Genomic DNA, 27,848 nt, shown 5'->3' with positions numbered 1-27,848 from the left:
GTGTTGTGAAGGAGAGACAAATGAGGCAAGTATTGGAGGTGAGGGGCTGTGACACTGTATGTCTAGTAGTCCCAGGGTAATGGGGGAGGAAAGTTGCACGTCATCAATTACATGAAGCTCTTTCCAACCATTTCACCTCCCACCATAACAAACAGCTATGGACATTTCTGTGTCCTCAATCTCAAGCCATTGACAAGTTTTTAAGTAAATGTATTATTCAGCCCCTCCTCCAAGTCAAGGGCTATTTATGTTTCAATCCCCAGTGGCTGACTCACAGCAAACAGTCGTTAAGGACTATGAAATTGAATGAATAAATGAATGAATATACAATGAAACTATGATTAAACCAGATTATTATACTAGAATCAGAGAAGAAAAATAACAAATCATTATTTAATTGCCTACAAGTGCTATATTTTGATGTATAGTTTATGACACATTTGATCTGAAAGTAATATTAAAATAAGTTGTTATGGATCCCATCCAATATTTGTTCAAGAAAATATCTCAGTCAAAGTTCCCCTTGAAAAGTAGCTGAGCTGACACTGCTATATGGTATCCTAGAAAATATTAATTGATGTATTATTACTTTTTATAACTATTACTATTATTTTTAATGTATCATTCCTATGAAAAGCACACAAACTATAAAAAAAATTAAAAAGAAGCACTTACAAATTTGGGACATTTCATCATAGTTGATGAAATAAAGAATTATTGTTCTTTTTTTTTAGGTATGGTAATAATACTGTATTTACATCTTTATGGAAAAGCGCTTATTTACTAGAGGTACAAACTGACATATTTCTTGATGGAATAATTGGTATCTGCTTCAAAATAACCTGGGCTAGTGGGGAGAAGGGCCAAAGGTGACACAAGACTGGCCATCAATTAAGGATAGGTTGATTGTTTCAGCAACTTGTACGTGGGTATTCATTTTGTTATTCTCTTTACTTGTGTATATGCTTGAAAACTTCCATAATTAAAGTTTTAAAATAATCAGTGTGACACACAAATATGAAAGCAAAAATAACATGCTGAAGTTTTTGGTTTCTAATCACTCCTATTCGACTAGACTTTCCTTTGTTCTGCCTGTTCCACACCAGGCACTCTATGTAACACCAACAGATAAAGAAGTCCAACAAAAAATGCTTCAAGGACAGTTTGTTTGTTCACTTCTTGGTTTGTTTTGAGAGAGCAAGGGCCCACAAATCGTGTTTGAATACAATTCCCATCACGATTGTCATAAGTACCTTGATAGTAGTACAAAGAACATGCAATGGCAGAGCAGGGCAGAAGTGGTCAGAGAAACCTTTCTGGGGAAGGTGAAATTTAAATAGGGTTTTGAAAAATATGCAACATTTCAAAAGAAAGCATGGGAGAGGTGGAAGGAAGGAAAAACCACAATACTCCAAGAAGGCATCAAAAAGAGCCTTTACTAAAAGTTAAAAAGAGATTTAAGAATAGTGAAAAGACAAGTGACTGAGAAAAGATGAATTATGAGGTGATTCAAATTATTCTGAACTATCATAGGAAGAATCTTGTACAATGCCTGTATCCACTTCCTAGCACTCCTGTAACAATGTATTATAACCTGGTTGACTTAAAACAAAAGAAATTTATTTTCTCACAGGTCTAGTGGCTACAAGTCCAAAATCAAGGTGTCAACAGAGCCATGCTCCCTCCAAAACCCATAGTGGGATCTTTCTTTGCCTTTGCCTAGCTTCTGGTGGTTGCTAGCATTCTGGTATTCCTTGGATTGCAGCTGCGTGTCTCCAACCTCCGCCTTCATCACAAGACTTTCTCCAATCGTCCCTTTCTTCACATAACTGTGTCGCTATAAAGATACCAGTCATGCTGGTTTAGGAGTTCAACTCTACTCCAGTATAACCTCATCATAAATTAACTAATTACATCTGCAACAACTGTATTTCCAAATAAAATCACATTCTAAGGTACTGGGGTTAGAGCGTCAGTATACCTTTTTGTGTGTGTGTGGGGTGGCAGGGAAAAATAATTCAACCCATAACGATGCCAAAGCAGAAATCTTTTCAAGAGGAAGCGAGTATATTATAGATCTGGTTTCTTGAAGCAGTTGGAATATTTGGGTTCTACTCTTGGTTTGTTCATTTCTTGCCCATGTGATCTTGGGCAATTCCCCACAAGTTTTTGAAGGTATGAAACAGAACTACCTGTTTTATACAAGTGACAGAGTTCTTGGTGTGTGAAATAAAGTAATGGTGTGAAAGCACTTTGGAAATCTCAGAGCACTGGACCTGAACTCTGTAAAGTACTGTTGTTATTGATCATATCTCTATGTCATTCACTGGTCCTGTACCGACACGACTGGAAATACCAATGGCTGGGGCCATTTTCTATATGTGAAAGCTTTGACTTTAGAACATCCGTGATAAAATATAAAAATGCTGTCCCAGAGAAAGAAAATAGATTGCTTAATGGAGGCTGTCAAGCATTGGCAGTACAAGAAGTTAAAAAAAAAAAAAAAAAGGACTAAGCACAGTACTGTTGAGAAAAGGCCAGTATTTCTTCTCCATCTTTCAGTTTCCATAGAGGAGGGTCTTTTATGTACATCTCTGCCCACAACAGGGAAGTCCCAGAAAGCTCCCTTTAAGCCAAGCTCATCTCCTCTACACAAAAAGACTAATTAATGTGGTTGGTTAGAATTTTGGATGGTCAGTGAGTTTCAGTTTTCCTAGGCAGTGACAAGATAACTTGGACATATATTTTAATCTTTTGTTCCTCCATCCTTCCAGTTAGAGGTATAAAACAGCAAGCCTGTGACCCTAACAGCTTGGTGGGAAACTCAGGATTTCCCCGACAACTCGGCTATCTAAATAGATACATCTTAAGCTTGAGAGATGGGGAAAAATGATGAAATCTCTACTTTCAGAAAGTCAACTATACAAAGGAGCCCTGTATTTTGTTTGTTATTGGTACTTACTGGGCCAATAAACAAAATTGATGCATTGATCCTCATTGGCCATGTTTTTGTGCTTGTTTTCTATAATTTTAGATTCTTGTGGAGAAGCAGGGAGACTATTAGCTTGTTTTACTTCCCTAACTCATCCCAACACACACGTAGCACTTCAACTTCCAAATAGTAAAGACTGAGCTGAGCTACAGAAGGAAAGCTCAAGATTGCAGTACTCAAGACAATGAGGGACAGATCCCACCTCAAGAACAAATCAATAGAAAGAATAAGTTCTGAGGTGATGTGAAATGGAGCCTGAGGTGGGTCAGCTCTGGTGAGGTTGGATCACGTTTACCTTGAAGAAGCAAAAATCCCACCAGCCAGCAACTTCCAAGGCACACACAGCTGGAAATGTTTTCTTTTTGTTTTGTTTTGTTTTTTTGGTTGTTTTTGTTTGTTTGTTTGTTTGTTTGTTTTGCCTGAATGCGTAGGAGCCTGAAGGAGATGGGATCTGGTACAAGAATGAGTCGGGATCAGGCTATGAGGAGGCTGTCTACCTGCAGGTTGTCTACCTGCAGCATCTTCCACCCCCACTGATTGTCAGGGGTGGATTGTCAGGGTAACATAGTAAGGACCGCTGCAGGGCTATGGTGAGGAACTGGGAAGGAACATGGAGAATGAATAAAAGCACCAAAATACTCTGGGAACAGACTGGGCACTTTCCACAAGAGATGTTTATACAGCCTCTGCAGGTAGGTAAGAGATAGAGCTATGCTTCAAAATCTTTTTTTTATTTTTTATTTTATTTTATTAAATTTATTGGGGTGACAATTGTTAGTAAAATTACATAGATTTCAGGTGTACAATTCTGTATTACATCATCTATAAATCCCATTGTGTGTTCATCACCCAGAATCAGTTCTCCTTCCATCACCATATATTCGATCCCCCTTACCCTCATCTCCCACCCCCCACCCCCCGCCCCCCTTACCCTATGGCAACCACTAAACTATTGTCTGTGTCTATGAGTTTCTGTTTCTCATTTGTCTGTCTTGTTCTTTTGTTGTTTTTGGTTTATATACCACATATCAGTGAAATCACATGGTTCCCTGCTTTTTCTCTCTGACTTATTTCGCTCAGCGTTACTCTCTCAAGATCCATCCATGTTGTGACAAATGTTCCTATATCATCTTTTCTTACTGCCGAATAGTATTCCATTGTGTATGTATACCACAACTTCTTTATCCATTCATCTATCAAAGGACATTTTGGTTGTTTCCATGTCTTGGCCACTGTAAACAAAGCTGCAATGAACATTGGAGCACACGTGTCTTTATGTATACATGTTTTCAGATTTTTTAGGTAGATACCCAGGAGAGGGATTGCTGGGTCATATGGCAATTCTATTCGTAATTTTTTGAGGAACCTCCACACTGCCTTCCATAACGGCTGCACCAGTCTGCATTCCCACCAACAGTGTATGAGGGTTCCTTTTTCTCCACAGCCTCTCCAACACTTGTTACTATTTGTCTTGTTGATGATAGCCATTCTGACTGGGGTGAGGTGATATCTCATTGTGGTTTTGATTTGAATTTCTCTGATGATGCTGAGCATTTTTTCATATGTCTATTTGCCATTTGTATGTCCTCTTTGGAGAAATGTCTCTTCAAGTCCTCTGCCCATTTTTCAATTGGGTTGTTTGTTTTTTTGTTGTTGAGATGCATGAGTTCCTTGTATATTCTGGATACTAGCCTCTTATCAGAGGCACTGTTTTCAAAAATCTTCTCCATTCAGTTGGTGGCCTCTTTATTTTGTCGATGGTTTCTTTTGCTGTGCAGAAGCTTTTAAGTTTCATATAGTCCCATTCGTTTATTTTAGCTTTTACTTCCATTGCCTTTGGAGTCAAGTTCATAAAATGCTCTTTGAACCCAAGGTCCATAAGTTTAGTACCTATGTTTTCTTCTATGCAGTTTATTGTGTCAGGTCTTATGCTTAAGTCTTTGATCCATTTTGAATTAACTTTGGTACATGGTGACAGATAGCAGTACAGTTTCATTCTTTTGCACGTGGCTATCCAATTCTCCCAGCACCATTTATTGAAGAGGCTGTCTTTGCTCCATTGTATGTTTTTAGCTTCTTTGTCAAAAATTATCTGTCCATATTTATGTGGTTTTATTTCTGGGTTCTTAATTCTATTCCATTGGTCTATGTGTCTGTTTTTCTGCCAATACCATGCTGTTTTGATTATTGTAGCCCTGTAGTACAAGCCAAAGACAGGAAGTGTGATACCTCCATTATTGTTCTTTTTTCTTAAGATTGCTTTGGCTATTCGGGGTCTTTTGTGGTTCCAAACAAATCTGATGATTTTCTGTTCTATTTTTTTAAAATATGCCATAATCTTTATTTGATCAGTTTTGAGGCAAAAAAGAAGTCAGATTAGGATGAGATCTACTTTGCAAAATAAGAAAGTAAAGTTAGGCGGAGAAGACACCTGGGAATTGTCTCCATTTTCCAGTGTTCCTTGTGGATTTTCCCACTTAGTCATTTATCCTTACTATTTTAAAGTTCCCCAGAATAAACCAGAAAACAAGTTAAGCCATTCACCACAGCCTCCTTTTCCCTTGAAGTTGGTTTGTTGACCATGAATTTTGCATAGAAAGTTTTCTGAGTGCACATGTTGCTGAATCTGACAGCCAAGAAAATCATTATTCACCTTTTCTCATTCCTCTCAGCTCAAGGAAATATTTTCCCATGGTCTCCTTCCCATTCAGAGGTCCCTCCTTGCTTCCTGCCTTTACAACATGAAGCAAAATCAGTCAGTTGTCTGGGCAGGGCCACAACACATGAGACATTCATAAAAAGAGAGGGCGCTGTCTTCAAGTAAAACGAATTATTCTGTCTCTGCTGGATATCAGACTAAAATTACCTCAAAAGTATCTGAGAAAATGTGGGTTTTCTCTCTGCCTTGGTTACTTTGTGTTTTTTCTTAGTCATTTGGGCCTATTGAGCTGAGAAAAGTTGCTAAATAGAAATAAGGGATAGAATTAAGAGATTTAAAAAAAGGTTATCTAACATGATGCCAGACTCAAAATATTATAAAGGAATATTGCAATTATTTTCCCACTAAATATTGCATTGGTTGCCTCTATAGAAGCCCAGAAAGTTCATCTTCAGGGTCTTACACTCCCAAGTATAATTGGAAAAAAAATGTCTGATGTCTTGAGTGGTTACAGTCAAAGATGATGAGTTTGGTTCCATCGTGGTTCATACTGATAAGAAACACTAGCCAGAAACTGATTCTAAACCCAATCACAGGTTAAACTGTGACCCCAACGTGCCTACCATGGTCACAACTGAGCCTTTACACCTACTCAAGATTGAACCTTAAGCCAAGTCCCAGAGAGAGAAGGGACATTCAAATTATGATGGTGGTTTCTTTACACATGACTAATTTATTCTCCCCTACATTTCTCTGTAATGTCTATGAAAATATGGTAAAGGAGTAGTGATAGCACTGATTATGCTGATTTGTGGGAAAAATTCACCGTAAGTGCATGTTGACAGTAGAATTGAGAAAAGCGACCAGTCAGTTAAATATCTAGACTTGCCAATGTAGATAGGAAAGAGGCAGAAAATAATTTTTTTTTCCAAAAATTTTATTGGGGAAAGGGAACAGGACTTTATTGGAGAACAGTGTGTACTTCCAGGACTTTTTTTTTCCAAGTCATGTTGTTGTCCTTTCAATCTTAGTTGTGGAGGGTGCCGTTCAGCTTCAAGTTGTTGTCCTTTCAGTCTTAGTTGTGGAGGGCACAGCTCAGCTCCAGGTCCAGTTGCCGTTGCAGGGGGCACAGCCCATCCAGGAGCTCAGTGGCAGCTCAGCTCAAGGTGCCGTGTTCAATCTTAGTTGCAGGGGGTGGAGCCCACCATCCCTTGCAGGACTCAAGGAATCGAACTGGCAACCTTGTTGTTGAGAGCCCACTGGCCCATGTGGGAATTGAACCGGCAGCCTTCGGAGTTAGGAGCATGGAGCTCTAACCGCCTGAGCCACCGGGTCGGCCCCCAGAAAATAATCTTAATTCAATCTAATCTATATATTGACATCAGAGACTCAGGAGGTTGTACCAATCAGGAAATTCTCTGCCACCTACCACCACTGTATAGAAGTTGCACTTCAGGGCGTTCAGGGCTGTCTACTCCTCATCTATACTCCTAACCCCATCAACGCTTTGAATTTTTCATCCACCTGGGGAACACACTCTCAGAAACACAACAATGGGGAGAAAGGAACAGGATGACATGCATGACACAATAAGAAATGTGGTTACCAATAGGTAAAGTGGAGACCCTGGGACATGCATCACTCATTAGGAGGCAAGTTCAGTACTAGCTAGAGTGGTAACCATGGAGCATGGATCACATAATAAGATGTAAAGATAGTGTATTAGTCTCTTTAGCTGCCATAACAGTGTACCACAGACTGGATGACCTAAACAACAGACATTTGTTTTCCCATAATTCTGGATTCAGGAAGTCCAAGGTCATGGTGCTAGCAGAGGCTTCTGTTGAGGCTACAGATGATGCTTTCTCATTGTGTCTTCACATGCCCTTTTCTCTGTGCACATACTTGGAAAGAAAGAAAGTCTGGTGTCTCTTTCTTTTCTTATAAGGACACCATTACTATAGGATTAAGGCCCAACCATTTTGACTTCATTTAACTTTAATTACCTCATTAAGGGCTCAGTCTCCAAATATGGATTAAACATTAGGGATTAAAGCTTCGATTTATAAATTGGGGGTGGGGGGAACAACTCAGTTCATAATATTCTGCCCCATGTCCCTACAAAATTCCTGTCCTTCTCCCATGCAAAGGACATTCACTCCTTCCTAATAGCTCCAAAAATCTTAACTCATTCCAGCATCAATTCCAAGTCCAAAGACTCATCTAAATCACATATTGGTGAAACTAGAGGTGTGATTCATCCTGAGGCAAAACTCCTTTCCAGCTGGGAAGCCAAACAAGTTCTGTGCTTCCAAAATACAAAGGTAAATAGTCATAGGACAGACATTCCCAATTCAAAAGAGAGAACTCTGAAAGAAGAAAGAGATGATGGGTCCCAAGCAAGTCTAAAACCTAGCAAGACACATTCCATTAGCTCTTAAGCATTGAGAATAGTCCTCTTTGGCTTGATGCTTCTGGCTCACTGAGATGGCAGCATCATCCCCATGGCCCTAGCTGGAAGCCCAGTCTCCTAGACAATGTGCACAGGCCCTGCCCCCAAGGCTGTGCAGGAAAGCCTTGTCCCTAGGACACTGGTCAGCAGCATCCTGGCCAGCTGAGAGCAAATCATGGAGGTGGCCACACCTTCTGAAACCAAGGAGTGACTGGCCTTGCTCCCTGGGCCTGTGGTGGAAGTAGCAGTCCTGAAGATCTCTTAGTTACCTTCTGGGTCACTCTTTTCTTGAAAGAACATCTATAATTCTACCAACAGTCCCTTCAAGGCAATCTAAGCTTTTTTAGCACGCACATCAAAACTCTTTTAGCCTTTACCTATCACCCAGCTCCAAAGCCACTCCCACATTTTTAGGGATTTGGTACAAAAGTATCCCACTTTATAGTACCACAGTCTACATTAATCTGCTCGGGCTGTTATAAGAAGAAATGATAGTCCGGGTGGGTTAAACTATAGCCATTCATTTTCTCAGTTCTGGAGGCTGCAATTCTAAGATCACGGTGCCAGCAAGGTTGGTTCCTGGTGAGGCCTCTCTCTTTGGCTTGCAGATGGTGCCTTCTTGTGTGTCCTCGCATGGCCCTTTCTCTGTGTGTGCACAGGTGAGAGAGAGCTCTGGTGTCTCTTCCTCTTCTAGTAAGAACGTCACTTCTATTGGACTTGGGCTCCACCTTATGGCCTCATTTTATGTTAATTACCCCCTAAAAGGCCCTATCTCCATATACAGTCACACTGGGGGTCTGGGCTTCAATCTATGAATTTATTTTTTTTCCAGGGGGATCAAAGGGGGCACACAATTCAGTCCATAGCAGTTAGCTAAAAGTGGAAGAGACAGGAGAAGCTCTGAAATTGCTCAGCTGATTTTTCATGTATTACCTCTGGCAAAAAAAAAAAAAAAAAGAAAAAGTTTCAAATTAGCCAGTTACATATGAACCGCCTTACAATAAAAGAGGAGGAGGCCACTGGAGTAAACTGTTCCTAACTTTGGATAATGCTTTCCAGACTCAGGAACATGGTTAGGACCAGATATAAATGATTGTCACTCTAGGATTAGCCAAACGGATTTAAAAATCACTCAGGTGCTCAAAGAGAAAACACACTCCCTTTTGGCTTCATTAGTCCTGAACAGAGGAAAACATCCTTGTTTGAAGGTAAAAAATCAGAGTAAAGCTAACATGGGGCCTGTGAAAAGATCTTTCTATATGGAAGAATGATCTAAACATGCAGGGGAAACACATAACCATGCAAAATCTTTTTGAGAACAACTGTTTTGTTTTCTCAGTGCAATTCTGGAAAGCATGGACTAGAATATGAAAGATGAGATCAATAAACAACCGGCTGAAAATTTGGTTTTAAATTAAATAACATCACAATGTAAATCTACAACCCCCGAAATAGAAAAGAAGAAGGATGAAAAAGCTTTAAATTCTACGAAAGTCTTCCCTTCAAACAAGCAGGAATCAAAAGTTATTATGTTATTCTAGAAGCTGAAAAATATTTTTAAAAATCTATACTTGGGAGTTTTATGGACCTTAGAGACCACCTTTAATTCCGTGATTTCCAAAGTGTGGGCTCCAGCCCATCAGCTTCAGCCTCACCTCGGATCCGTGCAAACCCTCAGGTTCTACTGTAGACCTGCGGAATCAAACACTCTAGGAGTGGGGCCTGGCACTCTGTTTGAACAGTCCCTCCAGGTGACTCTGATACAACCCAAGATTTGAGAACCACTGTTTTGGTGGAACATAAAACCCCATCCAAATCAGCCGGTAAATTCAGTCTAAAGAAACATAGGCCATAGCACAAATGTTTTCATTACTCTCTTTATTCATTCAACCAGTGTTTATGAGTTAACACTCATGTCCACGCCAATGTATTAGGAGCTGGGAATGCAATAACACACACCTCAGTCACAGAACAGTCTATAAGCTACATGGGAAATTTTAAACAATAAAAGAGCAGGGACATACGAAAAGACAATACATGAAAATGATAGCATATAAATAAATTGTTACATAGAAGGAATCTATACTTTTTAAAACTGGAACACTAAGATTCTCAGATTGGGTTAAAAACAAGACTCAGCATTTACCACTTAAAAAAGGTACACCTAAAACTGGGAAGACTTTCCAGGCAAATGCAAAAAAATATGTGGATGAAACAATATTTATTTTAGAAAAAACATAACTCAGAACAAAAATAATATATCTGCAATTGGGGAGAGGCGCATAGGTACCCTTGGGACAGGCGGCATTCTACAGAACTGGCTTTAAGGACTTATGGGGTGTGATGTGACAGGACGAGGACCAGTTGTGTCTAAAGGGCTAAAGGCAGAATAAGAAAAACGAAACACTCTGTGTCTTTTATACTACTGGTGATACAGATGATTATTTAAATAGTACATGTAAAGTATTTTTTAATATGCATTCACTTTAATGGGAATTGAAATTAGCTCAGAAAGCCTACGATTTTACGGATAGGATTGTTTACAATAAGGCTAAATGAAAAAAAAAAAACTTAATTTGAAAAATTACTGAGCAAATAATATTATATCCTATATCTCCTCTTGAATATAAGAGATATCAGGTATGAAAGTGATGCATTTAAAAAACAAACAAACCTGAAGTTTAATTGTTAAAATTGAGGTGAAATCTCTAGAGTGAATGGAATTCATCCATTATTCACCACTCAGTTCTTTGAAGCTGTACAACAAAAATCTACCCTTATAATCTCTTTAGGGATCAGAATGGTGACTTTTTTCAGAAGCTATTAGGACCTAAGGAACCCTGGGTCTCATAGTTCTTATTCTATTGCAATCTGTTTTTGTCTTGCAATTATCAGTACGTTGTATTCTATGATTATTTGCATAGTAACGGTGGCAAAGAGAAGAGAGTTATCAGGAATTTGCTCGAAGTTGTTCTATAAACTCAGGTTTCATGCTGTTAAGCTATGGAGAGAAATGAAATTCCTAAGAGCTTCACATAAGATACTGCCTCAGCCTGTGAACGATCCTGTTTTGTGTACAATGCAGCACTTCTGACCCTGGTCCCCTGGCCCATCTGCTCTGCTACTATACAACCCTCACACTGCATTTTTCATTAGCTTTTTAAAGGATCTATAATAATAGGATAAGGAAGACTTGGCCTCCCATCCATATTACAATGCTTCAAGCATAACATTATTGAACTTTGGGAAATTGTTCTAAGGAAACACCAGAATCCCATTTTTACTTGGAACTACTTAAATCTTCTCTGCTCCAAATTGCCAGTTTGACACAAATTCACGTCACCGTAAATATTAGCAACAAATAAGACACACCATATGGAGGAAAGCCAGAATATTTCACAAATCTGAGTCAGCTCCAGTGATTAGTGCATCATGATATATTTTCACCCTAGAGCTGAGCTGGAATGACATACTCAAGGAGGGGACCAGAAAGAAGTTCCATATGGTGCCAAGACAGCCTGCCAGGACTGTTGGAGGGATGGAAATTCTCTGCCTCGTACTGTCCAGAAATCCCTGATTCAGAGAATGTCACACCTGAAAAGGACCTTAGATTCATCTTGAAAATGAGGACACTGTAATGAATGCCTTGCTGAAGTTAAGACAAGTCTAAATCCCAGGAAACTCATTTCTATCTTCTGAAAACTGCTACCCATTTGGAGACGAATGGCATGAACACAAAAGTCAAAAAGCCTTGAAGCAGACAGATTTTTTTCCAAAGCTGAGGGTTTGGCTGAACATGTATGATTATAGAACTTGATATGTTCAAATGAAGTATGACCACATAGAAGTAATGAGGAAACATTATTTTAGAAGTCATGATGAATTCAATGTTTGGGTTTTGTATGATTACTAGAATTGTAAATCAGGGAAATATTTAAGATAGTCAGTCTGGACTTGAACAGTCTCTAGGAGACCCTTGCATGAATGAGAACAAAGTAGAATGGGTGGAGGTTCAGTACGTGGGAGCAATTCTTATATAAGCAACCATAGCCAAAGAATATTGTTTAGTAGCTTGGGAGTTTAGAGACCTAGAGTGGTGTGGCATAGATTTTCTTTGTAACTTAGGCTGGTCATGAATAAAGAGCCTTTAATCAACAAATTGAATAAGCACATAAAAGTTACAGACTACATCTATGGTACTTTTCGTACCTAATCTCACCCTTACCACTTCAATGCATGTCAGCCTGACTTCCAACTGCAAGTACCTCCATTGATTTGTTTCTCTGGTTCTTAGTGCCTGCTTTGGCCATGTTCATAGCAGAGCTATGTGTTGGGAAATTAACACCTATTAGGAATACCCCTCAAGCAATGACTTTCTGGATTTGGGGAACAAATACTCAAACTTCTTCCTCGGTGGAAATAACTCTGAGATGCATTTCTACATTGGTCCTGTTGGGTTCAAGCTTTAATTACCTACAGTGGTAATGTGTTTGATAACAAATACTTCTTGATTTTCTTATAGTCCTTCTTTCACTTCCTCATTCTTCAACTCATGTTTCCTGAGATCATAATTAAAATAAAATATCCGACTCAACTACTACCTATTTCTCTGAGAAATCACTTCTGGGCGTGTCCAAACTAAGGAAATTGGTACTAAATGTGGTTCCAGAAAAAGACTCTTAGGATAGAATCTCAAAAATGGATCACTTTCAGGACAACTGGCAGCAATGATACTGTTTACAGTGGTAAGAGAAGATACTAATAATCATTAGCATGCTGTCACATCAAAATTACCTGTGATGAATTTGGTAATGGGGATGCATTGATTTACCTAATATCTTCATCATTTGAGGGATATGAAAACAAACGTTTTGACTGAGGTTAAGTGTCATTAATTCCCCAGAGGAAGGAAACACAGGCTCAGATTGGACAACTCAGGGCATTGCATGAAAGAAACAGGGCTTCGTGACACAGTTTAAAGAGATCCTGATCTCCTGTAAACCAAGGAAAGACTGCAATGAAAAGCAACCCCGATAGCTGAGCCTAATATCTGATTCTGAGAGTAGTTAGGTTACAAGAAGGCAAATTCATAGTCCAGGCAGGTCTCCTATGCTAATTTCAAGACCCTGATGGAAAAGGGGAAAACCTGAGATCTGGGATGATGATATCAGAATAGACGTGCTTTAGAACCTTAAACCCCCAAACTCTTCTGCAGCAGAAGTGTTCCATTCCTTCTTGATAGAGCATCACAACTTTCCTTGCCTGGAGACCAGGAATATACCTCATTAAATTAGATGATTTAAAACATAATGGTTTCCCTACTACAGATAGACGTTCTCATTTATAGATCAATAACTAGAGTCAACTTTTAGCTTGGCCTGCCTGGAAAATACTCTATCACTTACCAAAGAGCTGCAGCTGAACCTAGAGAAAATACCTGGGGATGAATCTTGAGGATGCTAGAGTGGTAGTGGGGGTCTGATATCTAGCTGACTAAAAGAGAGTTTGTTGATATGGGGGGCAGACTCCTGTGACTCATATTTTAATGTCCTGGAAAGCCCCAGGAGATACCCCTTACTCATTTTTATGGAATGGCTCCTTGGAGCTTGGGGGAAAACAAGATGGCCTACAGTACATGAGACGGAGATGCCAGAACTTCTTTACAGAGTATAGAGGAAGGGGTCAAATCTCAAAGAGATAAGAAAGCTAGAATGCATTTATTATGTAAGACCAGAGAACCAACTGACTGAATTGCTAAGAAAGCTTCCCTTCTCAGAGAAGATACCCTTTTTAGAAGCACCAAGCAATGTATTAGTGAGAGGGGTGCCAGCAATATTAAGAATTTCAGTGGTGGCTGTTCCCTGTAAGCCCACATAGGACATTCTGCTATGAACTAACTGGTCTACCTAATTTCAATGTATATGATAAGGATTCCAGACTAGAATAGACCAGGTGGCTACTATTAAAGATCAGAGGCAAAGGGGACATAATTGTCATAACAGGAAGCAAGTTCAGAATGACAAAAGTCTTTAATCCACAGGGACCTGTATTACTGGCAAATAGGCCTTGTTGTTCTTAGCAATGAGACAGGTAGTCAGCAAGATATTGGTTGACCTATTTAACCAAAACATGGTCAATAGCTGGTGAGTAGAAGGTTGGTTAATGTTGGCTGCCTTACTGGGAAAGTCACAATTCCTCACCTATTTTCCAGATATCTGACAGTTTTCAGACTCAGAGCCTATCAGTTGAAAGGGTCTCCTTGAGGAATAACCCCCTAATGGCACAGAAATAATGTGATAGTTATCTTTCCAGTACTTTCCCAAAGGGACACCATAACACTCAGCAGTTTCAAGGGCTGTTGGATATATGATCTAAACTGACATTTATTTCAAGGAATGTATATAAGAAAAGATAATAAACAGAATCCAATTAAAAGGCAGTCTTTAGTAGGTCAATGGCATATAACTGCATTGATACCAGGTGACCCAAAGTGTCATTATGTCCTCCACCATCCACTGAGGTGAAGGTGAATTGAAATGAGACAATAATGAGGCAGGGAGGAGCATGTCTGGAATATCTGAAATTTATTGGGACAACTCTTGGTGTTTTCTTGTTAACTGATAAGTGTAAAGGGCAAATTGAAATAATCACAGCCTAAAAGAACCTCAGAGTTCTCAAGGATGAAGGTCTGGGATATCCTGGACAAGCAATCAAAACTAGTTGAAATATTGGCTGAGAATAAGGGAGGTAGGGAATTCTAGAATGAGTTGTAGAAAAGGAATATGATAAATGTCAATTATGACCTTGGGACCAACTACAAGAGCAGCAGCAAGAATTTAAGTTACCTATTAATTCTCTCTCTCTGTCTCTCTCTCTCTCTCCATGTATATATATGTATATATACATGGAGAGAGAGAGATAATATATGTGTGTGTGTGTGTGTGTGTGTGTGTGTGTGTGTGTGTGTGTGTATGTATATACAGCAGAAACTACCATGAACACTCAGGAACAAGACACAGTAGGGTTATTGTGTGAAGTACAAATGAACAATGCAAGAAGTTTATGCCTCAATATTCCTAGCAATCTCTTCACTCTACCATCTTTGTTTATCCCTAAACTTGGCTCAAATTGGCATGTTCACCTCATTTTTTTCGTCTTGGAAAGAGACTTATCACATTATAGAAATAGGTTTCAAGTTAGCAACCTCGCAGGAGGGAGAGAGAGACAGATGGGGGGGAGAGAGAGAGAGAGAGAGAGAGAGAGAGAGAGAGAGAGAGAGAGGATAGATGATAGATAGATAGATAGATAGATAGATAGATAGATAGATAGATAGATAGATAGATAGATAGATAGATGATAGATAGATGATAGATAGATAGATAGATAGAGAGATAGAGAGATAGAGAGATAGAGAGATAGAGAGATAGAGAGATAGAGAGATAGAGAGATAGATGGAACTTGAACTAATTATTACTGATATCCCAATAGATATACAGCTAAAAATTCCAAGGCCCTAATTGGTCAACTACTTGGACCAGTGATTTTTGCCAGGCAGATGGAATACAGTTACCCATGTCAGAAATGGGTGTCTGACATAACCAGGTATGTTTCAACCCCATTATGTGGAGACTTGTTCCTCGCTTTCTTGTGTGAAGAAAGAGAACATTTCAAGCCACTTCAGAGACCACATCTGACTCTAGTTTGCCCATGCAGTATGTTAGAAATGCCTGCTGGACCGCTCTGACAAAAAGACAGTGCTCCTGAGGCTCCTTCCGCTCTAATGTGGCATAAAGGGATCTGTAGCTTCCTGGATACATTTGGCACCTAGGCACCTGAGAAGTATGCAGTCATCCCACAGCAAACGCTATATCACACTGACTGCCTCAAACCAGTAGCTAAATGGAGATTATAGCTGAGAGGTGGCATTTGCGGTACCAGGCAGAAGTGGGTCCACGCTGGCAAGCAAGGACTGCTAAGCCTAACCAAACTGAAGGAAGCAACACCACGTTCACCAGCTACAGACCTCAGCCTTAATGCTCACCAATGCTCCTAGTGACCAGGCAAGAAAGGACATTTCCCAGAGGACTTCAGGATCTTTACCTGCTGGCAACATTTTACTGTGTGTCATTTCCTACCAATGTTCTACCTTTTTATCCTCTTGTGTTTTGTTCATTTGTGCTTTGCTCTCTATCAAAAGGTTTTCCGTGGATGGTCCTCAGACCACCTGCAGCATGTCATCTGGGGTAATGCAAAATGCCCTCAGGCCCCCTCTACAAACCTACAGAATCAGAATTTCTGAAGGTGTCGCCTTGGACTCTGTACTTTTGAGATCAAGACGCTCAGCATCTGTGACTCATAGATACATTCTTCTTTTGGCTGGTCTGGTAAGGAATAAATTGTTCCTGCTTTTACTTTGGCTATTAGACTTATTTTTTTTAAATTACAACATCATGACAACAGAGCAAAGAGAGGGGTGATCTGTATATGAGTTATAGGAGAATATCTACGTCTGGAAGTCACTGTTCTCAGGAGGTGGCTTACTCCTTCTCTGCACACGAGGGTTCCAAACCCCAGTAACAGAGCTTTTGTGACATAACAGGTAAGGAAAACAGGGAATTCCTGGAGAGACTGATAAAGAGAGAGCAGATTCCTGGCCATAGCATAGGGAGAGAAGAGAAGGAAATCAAAGTGGAGAGGAAATAATTTATTTCTTATGAAGTGGCTAACATGATTAGCTTTTTGGTATGTGTATGTGGAGAGGTGAGCAGCTGGCAAGGGCTTTTGATCTCCAGCAGCCTGACTACAGAATTGGAACAGTGGGTGGAGGCAGCACTCTGATCTCTAGCTCTGGGCACAGAGCCTGATGCTTTGAAGTGCTGCCCTCTCCACCTTTCCTGCTAAGAGACAGTGAAGAAGGAGGCCATGTCCCAAGGGCAGGTCGGGCAGGCCTTGAAGTTTCCTTAGTCTCAGGAGGTGAACAGATATGACCATGGGCAAATTTGCGAAGTCATTCAGGCTGCATTTCAATGTCTCTCCATCACTCCTTGGCTCCATCTCCATCCCAGGCAAATAACAGGTGTATACGTATATATTTTTTCCTCCTTCTAATTACAAAAGGCTCCTCCACAGAGCCCTCATCAACCCATATCATATGCTATGACATAGATTTCCTCCTCATCCATCAAAACTGACCTGAACCTATTCTGTCAGGGCCATGGTGTTAAATGAATTCATATAGGGCGCCAATAGCTTATGATAATAACAACTAACACTGTTGAGGGCAGTCATGCACTCCATCCTAGTTTAAACACTTTGCCTCTATTACCTTCTTGGATCCTCACAATAACCCTATTGCAGGATTGGCTATCACTTGCTTATTAATGAAGACACCTTTACTGCTAAGGATAGGGCTCATTGGACAACTAACAGGGAAATATGATGATAATTCTGTAAAAATGCCCGCCTGGCTTTCTTCAATATCTCAGCTCTCTCCCTGAAACTTCCTGAAGGTGTCCTGTTTATGCACCCACTCAGATATAAAAAGAGTGGAATAAAGAAACCCCTTTATATTAGCTTCCTATTGAAAACTTTGATGAATCAACAAACAAAACATAACAAAAAACAAAAACACACACCAGAGCAGAAAAACAATTGATAATTCAAAATCATTTCTGCATAGTATGTAATGCAATGTCCTTAGCTCAGGTTTGCCCCTTTCATCCAAAGATGTTTTTGTGGTGTTTTTTTTTGTTGTTGTTGTTTTTTTGTTTTCAGAACAAGAAGAAATATACCACCAATAATATCTATTGTCATTGTGTCAGACACAGTATTGGGGCTGAGGTAGACAATGGGTGACTAAGACAGACACAGTCTCTGCCCTCAAGAAACTTACAATTTAGAAAAAAGAGCCTTGAGGATCACTTGATACTGTCCCTTACTACTTTATGTAGTTGTATTTAAATAGTTGCATTTAAGTTGTGTTTTTGCCCTCTTCGTTTATTAAACAACATAGATTAAACAGCAAATGTTTATGTTCTTTTTACATCCATTTGTTTTCATCACTTCAGTGTAACTTTGTTTTGTCTGTCTTTTCTATCATCAGATAGTTGAATTGTTTTTACCAAATTTTTAATAAATTTAACCCTTTTACATTTATTGAGATTATTGATATTTGCACTGATTCCTATAAATGTATTTCAGGCATTCTATTTGTTTACGATTAAGATACATTTGCTCTGCAAGGAGCAGACACTTGAACAAATATTTTCTTGGATCAGGATGGCAGCTATTAACTTACCCAAAAGTATGAAGGTAGGTGGTTCCAGGGTTGGTTTAGCAGCACAATGATATCAAGGTACGAGCTTTTCCTCTCTGCAATTTACTTGTCTATCCTCTTATAGTTACATGTTAGCAGCTCAGCATTAAGTATCAGTATCACACAACCACATCTAAACCCAGCTAGTACTAACAACTAATACTGACATAGTACTTATTATTTTATATTAGGAATGTTCCAGAAACTTTACAGATATTGACTCATGATAATCTTTGAGATAGGTATTATTATCATCTCTAGCTTACAAGTGAAGACTGAACCATAGAGAACAGCTCACTAAGATATTATAATTAAGGAAGAAAGGGTTGACCATTCTGAATTCCTGAAAGTAGTTTTACACACACATGCCCTGCCCCAGGCACTGGATTCTACTCTTTTCAGTCTGATATTTTAATAGTTCACAAGCAATCCACCCTTGATATTTTATTCTCACTGTGTTTTGGGTTCCACTTTTCTTTGGTTTTATTTCTCTGCATAAATGTTTTCATCTTCTTTTCTTTTTCTGGACATTGTTAACATTTCCAAAGTACTGATAAGCTTGTTTACAAGTGCCGCTATGGATTTCTTTAATTTGAGCCTGTGTTTTTTTCTGATATTTCATGAAATGTGGATGAGTGAGAGGGATGATTTATTTTCTCAAACAGCGTTTTTGAAAGAACTCAGCCCTGCTAGTTTAAATATGAGGAAGTAGGCTGAGAGAGACTCTCTTAAGTGGTTAGCTCAATTAACATCACCAAGTGAACCACTGGCTGAATTGTGATGGTCACTCACTGAATTATTAATAGATGCAAATGAAGACTTCTGGTCTGAGTCTCTACTTGAGATATCACATTTTGTCTCCAAAAATTAAATTCTGATACAAAATAGAACAATTCTTTTTGTTTAGCTAAAACATCTTTAACTTATTTATTCCATAGGAAACCTCTATTCTAAAAATTGCATAGATTATTGATTGGCAAAATAACAAAATAAATAACCTGTAATCTTAACACTCAGAGATATCTTCTGTAACATTTTAATATATACCATTGATATTCATAATTATTTTACACAAAATTTGAATCAACGAATACATTGCATTTTAAACTGACTTATAAAAACATTTAACAATATGTTATGAGGAGTCTCCATACCATTATATGGATCTTTTTAAAACACCACATTTAATGACTCCATAATTTTCTAATGTATGGATTTAATAAATTTTTCACCAGTGCATTTTTGTCTGTCGTGTACAAGAATATCAAAATGGCAATTTTGTCTGAACCATCATAAAAAGTCTCAGGTACCAAAGTGGATTGTGCAATAGACCATCTTTTAAGAGTTTCAAAGCAGAGAGTCAAAAGTATTTAAATATTCTTGAACTCCTCATTCACATGAAGGATAAGTAGAGCTGAGAGAGAGGAACTAGAAAAGACTTATAAAAGATGGTTTCTTTCTTACATTTCTTGAAATAAAGGATTTTAATTTTTTTAGAGCATTTTCTCTTCATCTTCACCAATGTTATCTCTTGTCATTTTGGCAAGAGCTATTCCACCTGGTGTGAGGTGATATCTTATTATGGTTTTGATTTGCATTCCTATGATGATTAGCGATTTTGAGCGCCTTTTAATGTACCTGTTGACCATTTGTCTTCTTTTGAAAAATGTCTGTTCAGTTCTTCTGCCCATTTTTTTAAACAGATTTCTTAGAGTTTTTTTTTTTCTCTATTTTTATAAGTTCTGTATATATTAATCCTTTATCAGATATATAACTTGTACATATTTTCTCCCATTCCAAGGTTGCCTTTTCATTTTGTTCATGGTTTTCTTTACTGTGTAAAAGTTTTTAGTTTGATGTAGTCTCACTTGTTTATTTTTGTTTTTTTTTACTACCTTTGCTTTTGGAGTCCAATAACAAAAACATGCCAAGATCAATGTCAAAGAGCTTACCCCTATGTTTTCTTCTAGATGTTTTAGGTTTTAGATCTTAAATTTAAGTCTTTAATCATTTTGTGTTAATTTTGTGTATGGCGTAAGATATGCATCTAGTTTTATTCTTCTGTATGTGGCTATTCAGTTTTCCCAGTATCATTTATTGAAAAGACTGTCCTTTCCCTCATTGAGTATTTTTGGCTCCTTTGTTGTGAATTAATTGATCATCTAAGTTTGGGTTTGAACCCAAAATTGAACCCAGACTCTCAGTTTTGTTCTATTGATCTATGTGTCTGTTTTTATTAAAGTACCGTACTGTTTTGATTACTATAGCTTGGTAATATGGTTTAAAGGCAGGGAGTCCAGCTTTGATCCTCTTTCTCAAAATTTCTTTGGGTATTTAGGATCTTTCATGGTTCCATACAAATATTAGAATTGTTTGTTCCATTTCAGTGAAAAATGTCATTGGAATTTTGATAGGGATTTAATTGAATCTGCAGATTGCTTTGGGTAGTATGGGCATTTTACCAATTTTTATTCTTCCAATCAATGACCACAGAGTATCTTTCCATTTATTTGTGTCTTCAACTTCTTTGATCAATGCTATAGTGTTCAGTGTACAGACCTTTCATCTCCTTGGTTAAACCATGTTTCCCCGAAAATAAGACCTAGCCAGACCATCAGCTCTAATGCATCTTTTGGAGCAAAACTTAATATAAGACCCGGTCTTATTTTAATATAATATAAGACCGGGTCTTGTATTTTAATATTGTATAAGACTGGATCTTATATAATGTAAGACTGGGTCTTACATTCATTTTTGCTCCAAAAGACACATTTGAGCTGATGGTGTGGCTAGGTCTTATTTTCAGGGAAAAATGGAATTTATTTCTAGGTATTTTATTTATATTTGATTTTCTATAGTTTGAAATGATATTCCTAGATATAGTATTTTTTGGCATTTATCCTGATTGGTTTTCTCTGAGCTTTCTGGATTTGTGGTTTAGTGTCTGAAGTTAATTTGGGAAAATTCACCATCATTATTGTTTCAAATATTTCTTCTGTTTCTTTTTCTTCTCCTTCTGGTATTATCATTGAGTATAATATATGTTACACCTTTTGTATTTACCCCACAGTCTTTGGATATTCTGTTTTTGCTTTTGTTTATTAGTTTTGTTTTGCTTTTAGTCTTTTTTTTCTTTCTTTCTTTTTATTTTTTTTACTTTTTTTAGTTTTGGAGGTTTCTACCGATAAATCCTTAAGCTCAGTGATTCTTTACTCAGCTCTGTGCAGTCTATTAAGACCATTAATGTCATCCTTCATTCTGTCATAGTGTTTTTTGCTCTTTAGCATTTCTTTCTGGGTCTTTTGCAGGATTTCTATCTCTCTACTTACATTGCCCATCTGTTCCTGCATGCTGTCAGCTTTATATATTACAGCCCTTAACATATAAATGAGTTGTTTAAAATTTCCTGACTGATAATTACAACATCCCCACCACGTCTGGTTCTAATGTTTGCTCTCTCTTCAAATTGTGTTATTTGTCTTTTAGTATGCCTTGTAATTTGTCTTGATAGCCCCACATGATGGACCCACTAAAAGAAACTGCTATAAACAACCCTTTAGTAATGTGGTGGTAAGGTGTGGGGGCAGTAGAAACATTCTCCTATGATTAGAGCTTCTATAGGTAACACAGAAGCCCTGTATGACTGTGTCCCGCTAGAGTTTTTAACACTCAGACCTGTCCACATTGAGCCTTTCTCACTGAGCAATGCATCAATTAAAGTTCAAATTTTCCGACTCAGGTACTTGTTCTTGCAGTGGTTTTCACGTGTAAGTCTCTGCTCTGGTTAGCTGTGACGTCTTGTATCACCTGAATGTCTCTCCAATCTTAGGGACAGCATTTTGCCCAGTGTCCTCACTTCTTTTATGGATCCAAGAAAAGTTGAATTTTCAGTCTGTTCAGCTTTTTACTTATTGTTGGTATGGTGTGTGACTTCCAAACTCCTTACATGTAGAATTAGGCTTTTTTCCTGGAGACAGCTATGCTCTGAGCACCTACTCCAAAGGAGAGATATGGGAGTGCCTCACCCTTCACTTCATGTAAAGAGAGAAGGGCTCCATTGATACAAACTGGAAGTCTAAGTTGTTTTCCTAAAGCAGGGAGGACAGAGTATACTAGGGATGACACCTACCTACAAACTCTAAAATTCAGAGTTCAGTTCACCAAAGTCACAAGCACAGGAGAGATGGCTGTATTTCAAGGGTAGTATTCTCGGGCTGTGTCAAGACAAAGAATTATAGTATATAAGGCTATGCCCAAGAGAACTGGCTAGAGTTTATATCTTGTCCAAGAAGACCAACTGAAGGAGCATTAAGACTCCAGAAAAAAGACTCTAGCTTGTGTGAGCTAACATGGGAATGACTAGACACACACAAAAATATATTGATACATCATAAAACATATGGATAAATTTTCTTTTTTCCCTCTTTGTCTCCCCCCCCCCACCCCCGTTCAAGCCATTGTTTCTCAGTCTAGTTGTGTAGGACACAACTCCCTGGCCCATGCTGGTATTATGAGCCTTGCCACTCCCCCAGGCTGAGGCAGTTGCCAGTCGTCTGTTGGATACATTTTCTCCCTGGTGGCCTCTAAGTGCTCATGAAGGTACTGAAGAACAAATTAAAGTTTGGATTATAACATAGGACAACATATTCTCATTGTTATATTGAAATTTTATTGTGACTTAAAGTGAACACAGAACTTTTTATTGTCAGCATGACCCAGTCTCACGGCTCTTTCCAATGTTTTATTCAAGGCAAGAAATGAAACAGACACATTTTTAAAATGAGGGGAGAGACAAAGATTGAGGTACTTTCTGGCTCTATGTGATGAATCATGCAAATTAAGTGTATTAGCTACATAGTGTCTTCCCTGTAAAAAAGAAAAAGAATCCTTTGTGGAAACCTTTGTGTATATCCAAAATATGTTTCTTAAGGTGGATTCCTTCAAGTATACTTTCTGGGTCAAAGGTTATAGTAAATGAAAAATGTTAATAAGTATTGCCAAATTATCTTTAAACTATGAAATGCCAATTTTTATTTCCACCAGAAATGTATGGGAATGTACCTTTTAATCAGTATGCTTACCACGTTGCTATTTTTTTTAAGTTTCTATTTTTGTACCTTTAATAGCATAGAGTATTTGTTTTAGTTCCAATAGGTCTAGTTATTATTAAGACTTAATAAGTTTATTACCTATAAAGTTTCTCATTCGAATTGCCTAATTTTTGCCCACTTCCCATTTATTCTTAATTCTTTGTAATAGCTTTTTTTATATTAAGGACATTGACATTAGTCTGTCACGTATACTGCAATCTTTTTCATAATTAAATTTTTAATCATCTTTTAATATCTGATTGTTGACTTTTGGTCACATGAAAATTTTTGTATTTGGTCAAATCTTTCAATTCTATCTTTAATACTTTCTAAATAGAAACTCCTTCTTTCTATAGCTAAAGATATACAATTTTTTTTTGTCTGTATTAAATGTCTCACATTTTAATGTCCTTACATGTGTTTCATTTATCTTGATATGATTATAATTTAGGCATTTTTAAAATGAAGTTGTGATGAAAACATAATCTGTTGAGCAATTCTTTGTTTAAATACTGATTAGAAATGTCACAAAATTTTCATGCAGACTTGTTGAGAGCTTATCTAAATTACTCTATGGTTTTGCTGCCTCAACTTCCATTTTGTGGGGCCATGTGGTCTACATGAACCTTAAACTGACACTCCCCTCCTCCCCGCATGCAAGCACATGCCCTACCTAACAGCCTTCAGAGTCACAAACAAATATAAGTTACTGATATGATTTCCCCAATAGCCATTTTAATCAACATTCTCCCTGACTCCCAAGGTCTTCCCCTTATATCTCTTGGATAAGATTTCCATGTACCTTACCAAAAGCTCACTCTTTTGGGGTTGAGTTAACCAACCTGGCCTTAGCCAAGGACTCCTAAAGCACTCTACCCACAAACCCTAATAAAGTCATCTGCCCCAGGTCCTATCTCCCTCTCTCTGCCTTCACCCTGCCTTGACATCCCCATTTGGCCCCTCAAGGCATGCCATGTACTTGCTCCGGGACCTATGAGTGATAAACTCTATTTCAGTTTCTTTTATGGTCCTTTATTGAACCATGGGCTCACCATCTGGCACCCCGTGCTCACTTTACATATGTTAATTTTAAAAAGTCATTACAAGATTTGACTCTGTTTCTGAACTCTATTCTCTTTCATTGAACCATCTGTCTATTTCTGAACGACTATTGCAGTTAAAGTTCTCTATTTACTTCATCTTTTTTTTTTTTTTTTTTTTTTTAATGTCACTCAATGAAGTCTTCTGGCTTAACAGACACTTCCTATAATAACTGGTTTTCAGAGTCTCCTCCAAGTTTCTTCCAATATTTCCAGGAGACCCAAGTAGGTGTCTCATATGTGAACCAATCTCCATGTAGCATTGTGGTGTCTGCCCTGCTTTCCTTGATCTTTCTCCATCTCTCACATGCTAAGATCTCCACTCCACAATGTCACTGGGAGAAGCCTCAAAACTACTGTTCTTTATTATGAATTATTCAGGGTGGAGTTTCTGAATGCTTTTGAAATTCCCATTTTGAAGGATAAAACTGGATGGTATCAGATTCTATAACATAAATTAACAGGACCCAAACATTTTCCCTTAGACTTTATCATTTTAGTAGGCTTTCAATTGCCACTATCTGCATCTGTGGAACTATCTGAAGTAAGCCAGAAGTGCAGTACAAATTAATCTTCTTCAGAGCATCTGTCTACCAATGACTGATGGAAGTTGGTATATAAGTATCCCAGCTTCTTTGCTTCTTGGGTGTGATAAAGTTTTAGAGTTTTCCCTGTGGAAGTCAGCATCCATGATCAACCCTTTCAGCCAGGTTAACCATTTTCCCCTATTGGCAGCCTCCACTATCCTGTATCATTTCCACCCCACTGCTGGTGCCTCCTGAACCACCTAAACAAATTTATTTTCATAGGGTCTGTTTCTGGGGACACTCAAAAGTGTATGTTCCATAATAATTTGAGGGGTGGGGGGAAGTCTCTTTTAGGGAAAAATATCTTTTTTCCTGCTTTTCTTTTTTTAAAAAGATTTTTATTAAAAATATAGCTAATATACACTTTTATATTAGTTTCAGGGGTACTCCATAGTTATTCAACATTTATATACCTGAAGAAGTTATCACCACGATAAGTCCAGGAACCATCCGACACTGTATGATGCTATCACAATATTATTGACTATATTCCCTATACTGTACATTAGATCCCCATGACTTATTTGTTTTATACCTGGAAATTTGGACCTCTTATTCTCCTTCCTCTTTCCCTTCTTTTTAAATTTATCAATTACAGTTGATATGTGATACATATTTTATATTAATTTCAGTGTACAACATAGTGGTTAGACGTTTATATAATTTAAGATGTGATCGTCCTGACTAGTTTAGTACCCACTTGGCACTATACATTGTTATTACCATATCATTGGCTATATTCCCTATGCTTTACTTTACATCCGCATGACTATTTTTTAACTACCAATTTGTACTTTTTAATCTCTTCACCGTTTTCACCCTGCCCCTCAATACCCTCCCATCTATCACCCCAACAAACCTAGCACCCATCTGACACTATACATAGTTATTACAATATTACTGACTATATTCCTTATGCTATACCCTGCATCCCCATAACTACTTTGTAACAACCAATTTGTACTTAATCCCTTCCCTTTTTTTCACCCACACCCCCAACCTACCTCCCATTTGGCAACTATCAAACTGTTCTCTGGATCTATGAGGTGTTTTTTTTTCCCTTTAGTTTGTTAATTTTGCACCAGAGCCCCTCCCAAAGGTCCTAGAACCAACATACTTTTCATGGCAATTACTTCTCCATCCATATCCAGATAAAGAGCACCTATCCTCAGCAAAATTGTGAGTTCTGTCTTCTGTAGTCCTGGTGTCCTCTTTAGACACTTTATTGATACTTCAGCTTTCTTCTCTCACATTTCAAGGCTCCAAAGCTTTCCTACTCTTCTCCACTCCCTACTGTGCCTTTTTTTTTTTTTTTTTTTTTTTTTTTGAGATTTTTATTAAACTATAGCTAGCAGGCAATATTAGTTTCAGGTGTACATCATAGTTATTCAACAGTACCTGTTACTGATTGGGGACTACCTTGTAGGAGCTACAAAGTGATCCGAGGTTGCTTGCTGCCTGTGCTAAACCTGGAGGTGCGTGAGAGAGGCCATGCTGTGAACCAAGCATGGCTGCCACACTGCCACCAGTACTACGCTTGGGGTAACTCCACAAAAAGCCAAGATACCCAGAGGCCTACTGCCACCTGCCAGCTCTCTTAAGGTTCACCCACTGATAAAGACTTATGCAGTATGTGAGTTGGTTGAGGCAGGATCTCAGGAAGTCACTACCTTGTTTCCCCAAAAATAAGACCTAACCAGAAAATAAGCCCTAACATGATTTTTCAGGATGACATCCTCTGAACATAAGCTGTAATGTATCTTTTGGAGCAAAACTTAATATAAGACCTGGTCTTATTTTCGGGGAAACACGGTAGAGTGGGAAGAATTGTGGTCATCAGGTTAATGTAGACTCTGGTTTGGTATCAGTGCTGAACCTGGAGTGACTCAGCAAAAGTCTCAGAGCACACAGAGGTCAGTCGCCACCCACCTGGAGCCAATAGATCCTGATAGTTTTCCAAGAAACAGTGCAATGCATACGGGGCTGGCTGCTCTTGGAGAAAGTACCTCCCAGGGTTTTTGACTTAGATGCGGCAGGTTCCCAGCTAATCAGCAGAGCAGAGCAGCAGAGATCACCTGGCCAATCAGATTCAGATACGGCCTGTGGAGGTGGGCTTAACATAGGAAAGATGGCGCCTGCCTGCTGGACTCTCTGGGAACATGGTGACTGTTATCCTGTCTTCCTCCTGTAGCCACACCCTTCAGTCTGCCTCCTGTCTGTCTCTGAAGCTGCCCATGTCACCGACCCTTCGCTGGAGCCCAAGGTGAGTTCCTGTGAGCAAGTCTGTACGGGCTGTTTAAGAAGTCTGGGTTTCCCGCAGCCTTCTGTCCCACTCAAATGGACAGAATCCCCACTGTTTTTCATGGCCAGATGATATGAGGGCTCCTCTTTCTAGCATCAGTACTCTGGGCTGAGGAGGTTGGTGTGGAACTGGGGTCTCTGCTCCTCTCGGGGGAACCTCCGTGGCTGAAATATCTCTCCTGGTTCTCAACTACCACAGGGAGGTTTGGGGCCCATTCCATGTCTCAGCCCCTCCTACTAGTCTCCACGTGGCTTCTTCTTTATATTTTTAGTTATAGGACTTCTGTTTCACTAGATTTCAGATGGTTCTCCTGGGTGATTGTTTTATAATTTAGTTGTAATTTCAATATGT

The 27,848-nt window shown here is 38.6% G+C and overlaps 1 protein-coding gene across 1 annotated transcript in view; it reads left to right on the top strand.

The window, feature by feature from the left end:
* Positions 1-27,848, top strand: part of LOC148758916 (peroxiredoxin-4-like) — a 96,929-nt gene that overhangs the window by 20,734 nt on the left and 48,347 nt on the right. Inside the window, exons 2-5 of the mRNA XM_088796352.1 lie at positions 3,424-3,551; positions 15,592-15,705; positions 16,301-16,487; positions 27,319-27,458. Of these exons, the coding sequence (XP_088652478.1) occupies positions 3,424-3,551; positions 15,592-15,705; positions 16,301-16,487; positions 27,319-27,458 (569 nt within the window). The remainder of the gene's footprint in view (positions 1-3,423; positions 3,552-15,591; positions 15,706-16,300; positions 16,488-27,318; positions 27,459-27,848) is intronic.

This window comes from Rhinolophus sinicus, chromosome 2, assembly GCF_057876585.1.
Source record: "Rhinolophus sinicus isolate RSI-liver-muscle chromosome 2, RSI-T2T, whole genome shotgun sequence".
In the NCBI taxonomy this organism is placed as follows: Eukaryota; Metazoa; Chordata; class Mammalia; order Chiroptera; family Rhinolophidae; genus Rhinolophus; species Rhinolophus sinicus.
This window is presented reverse-complemented; position numbering and strand designations above follow the sequence as displayed.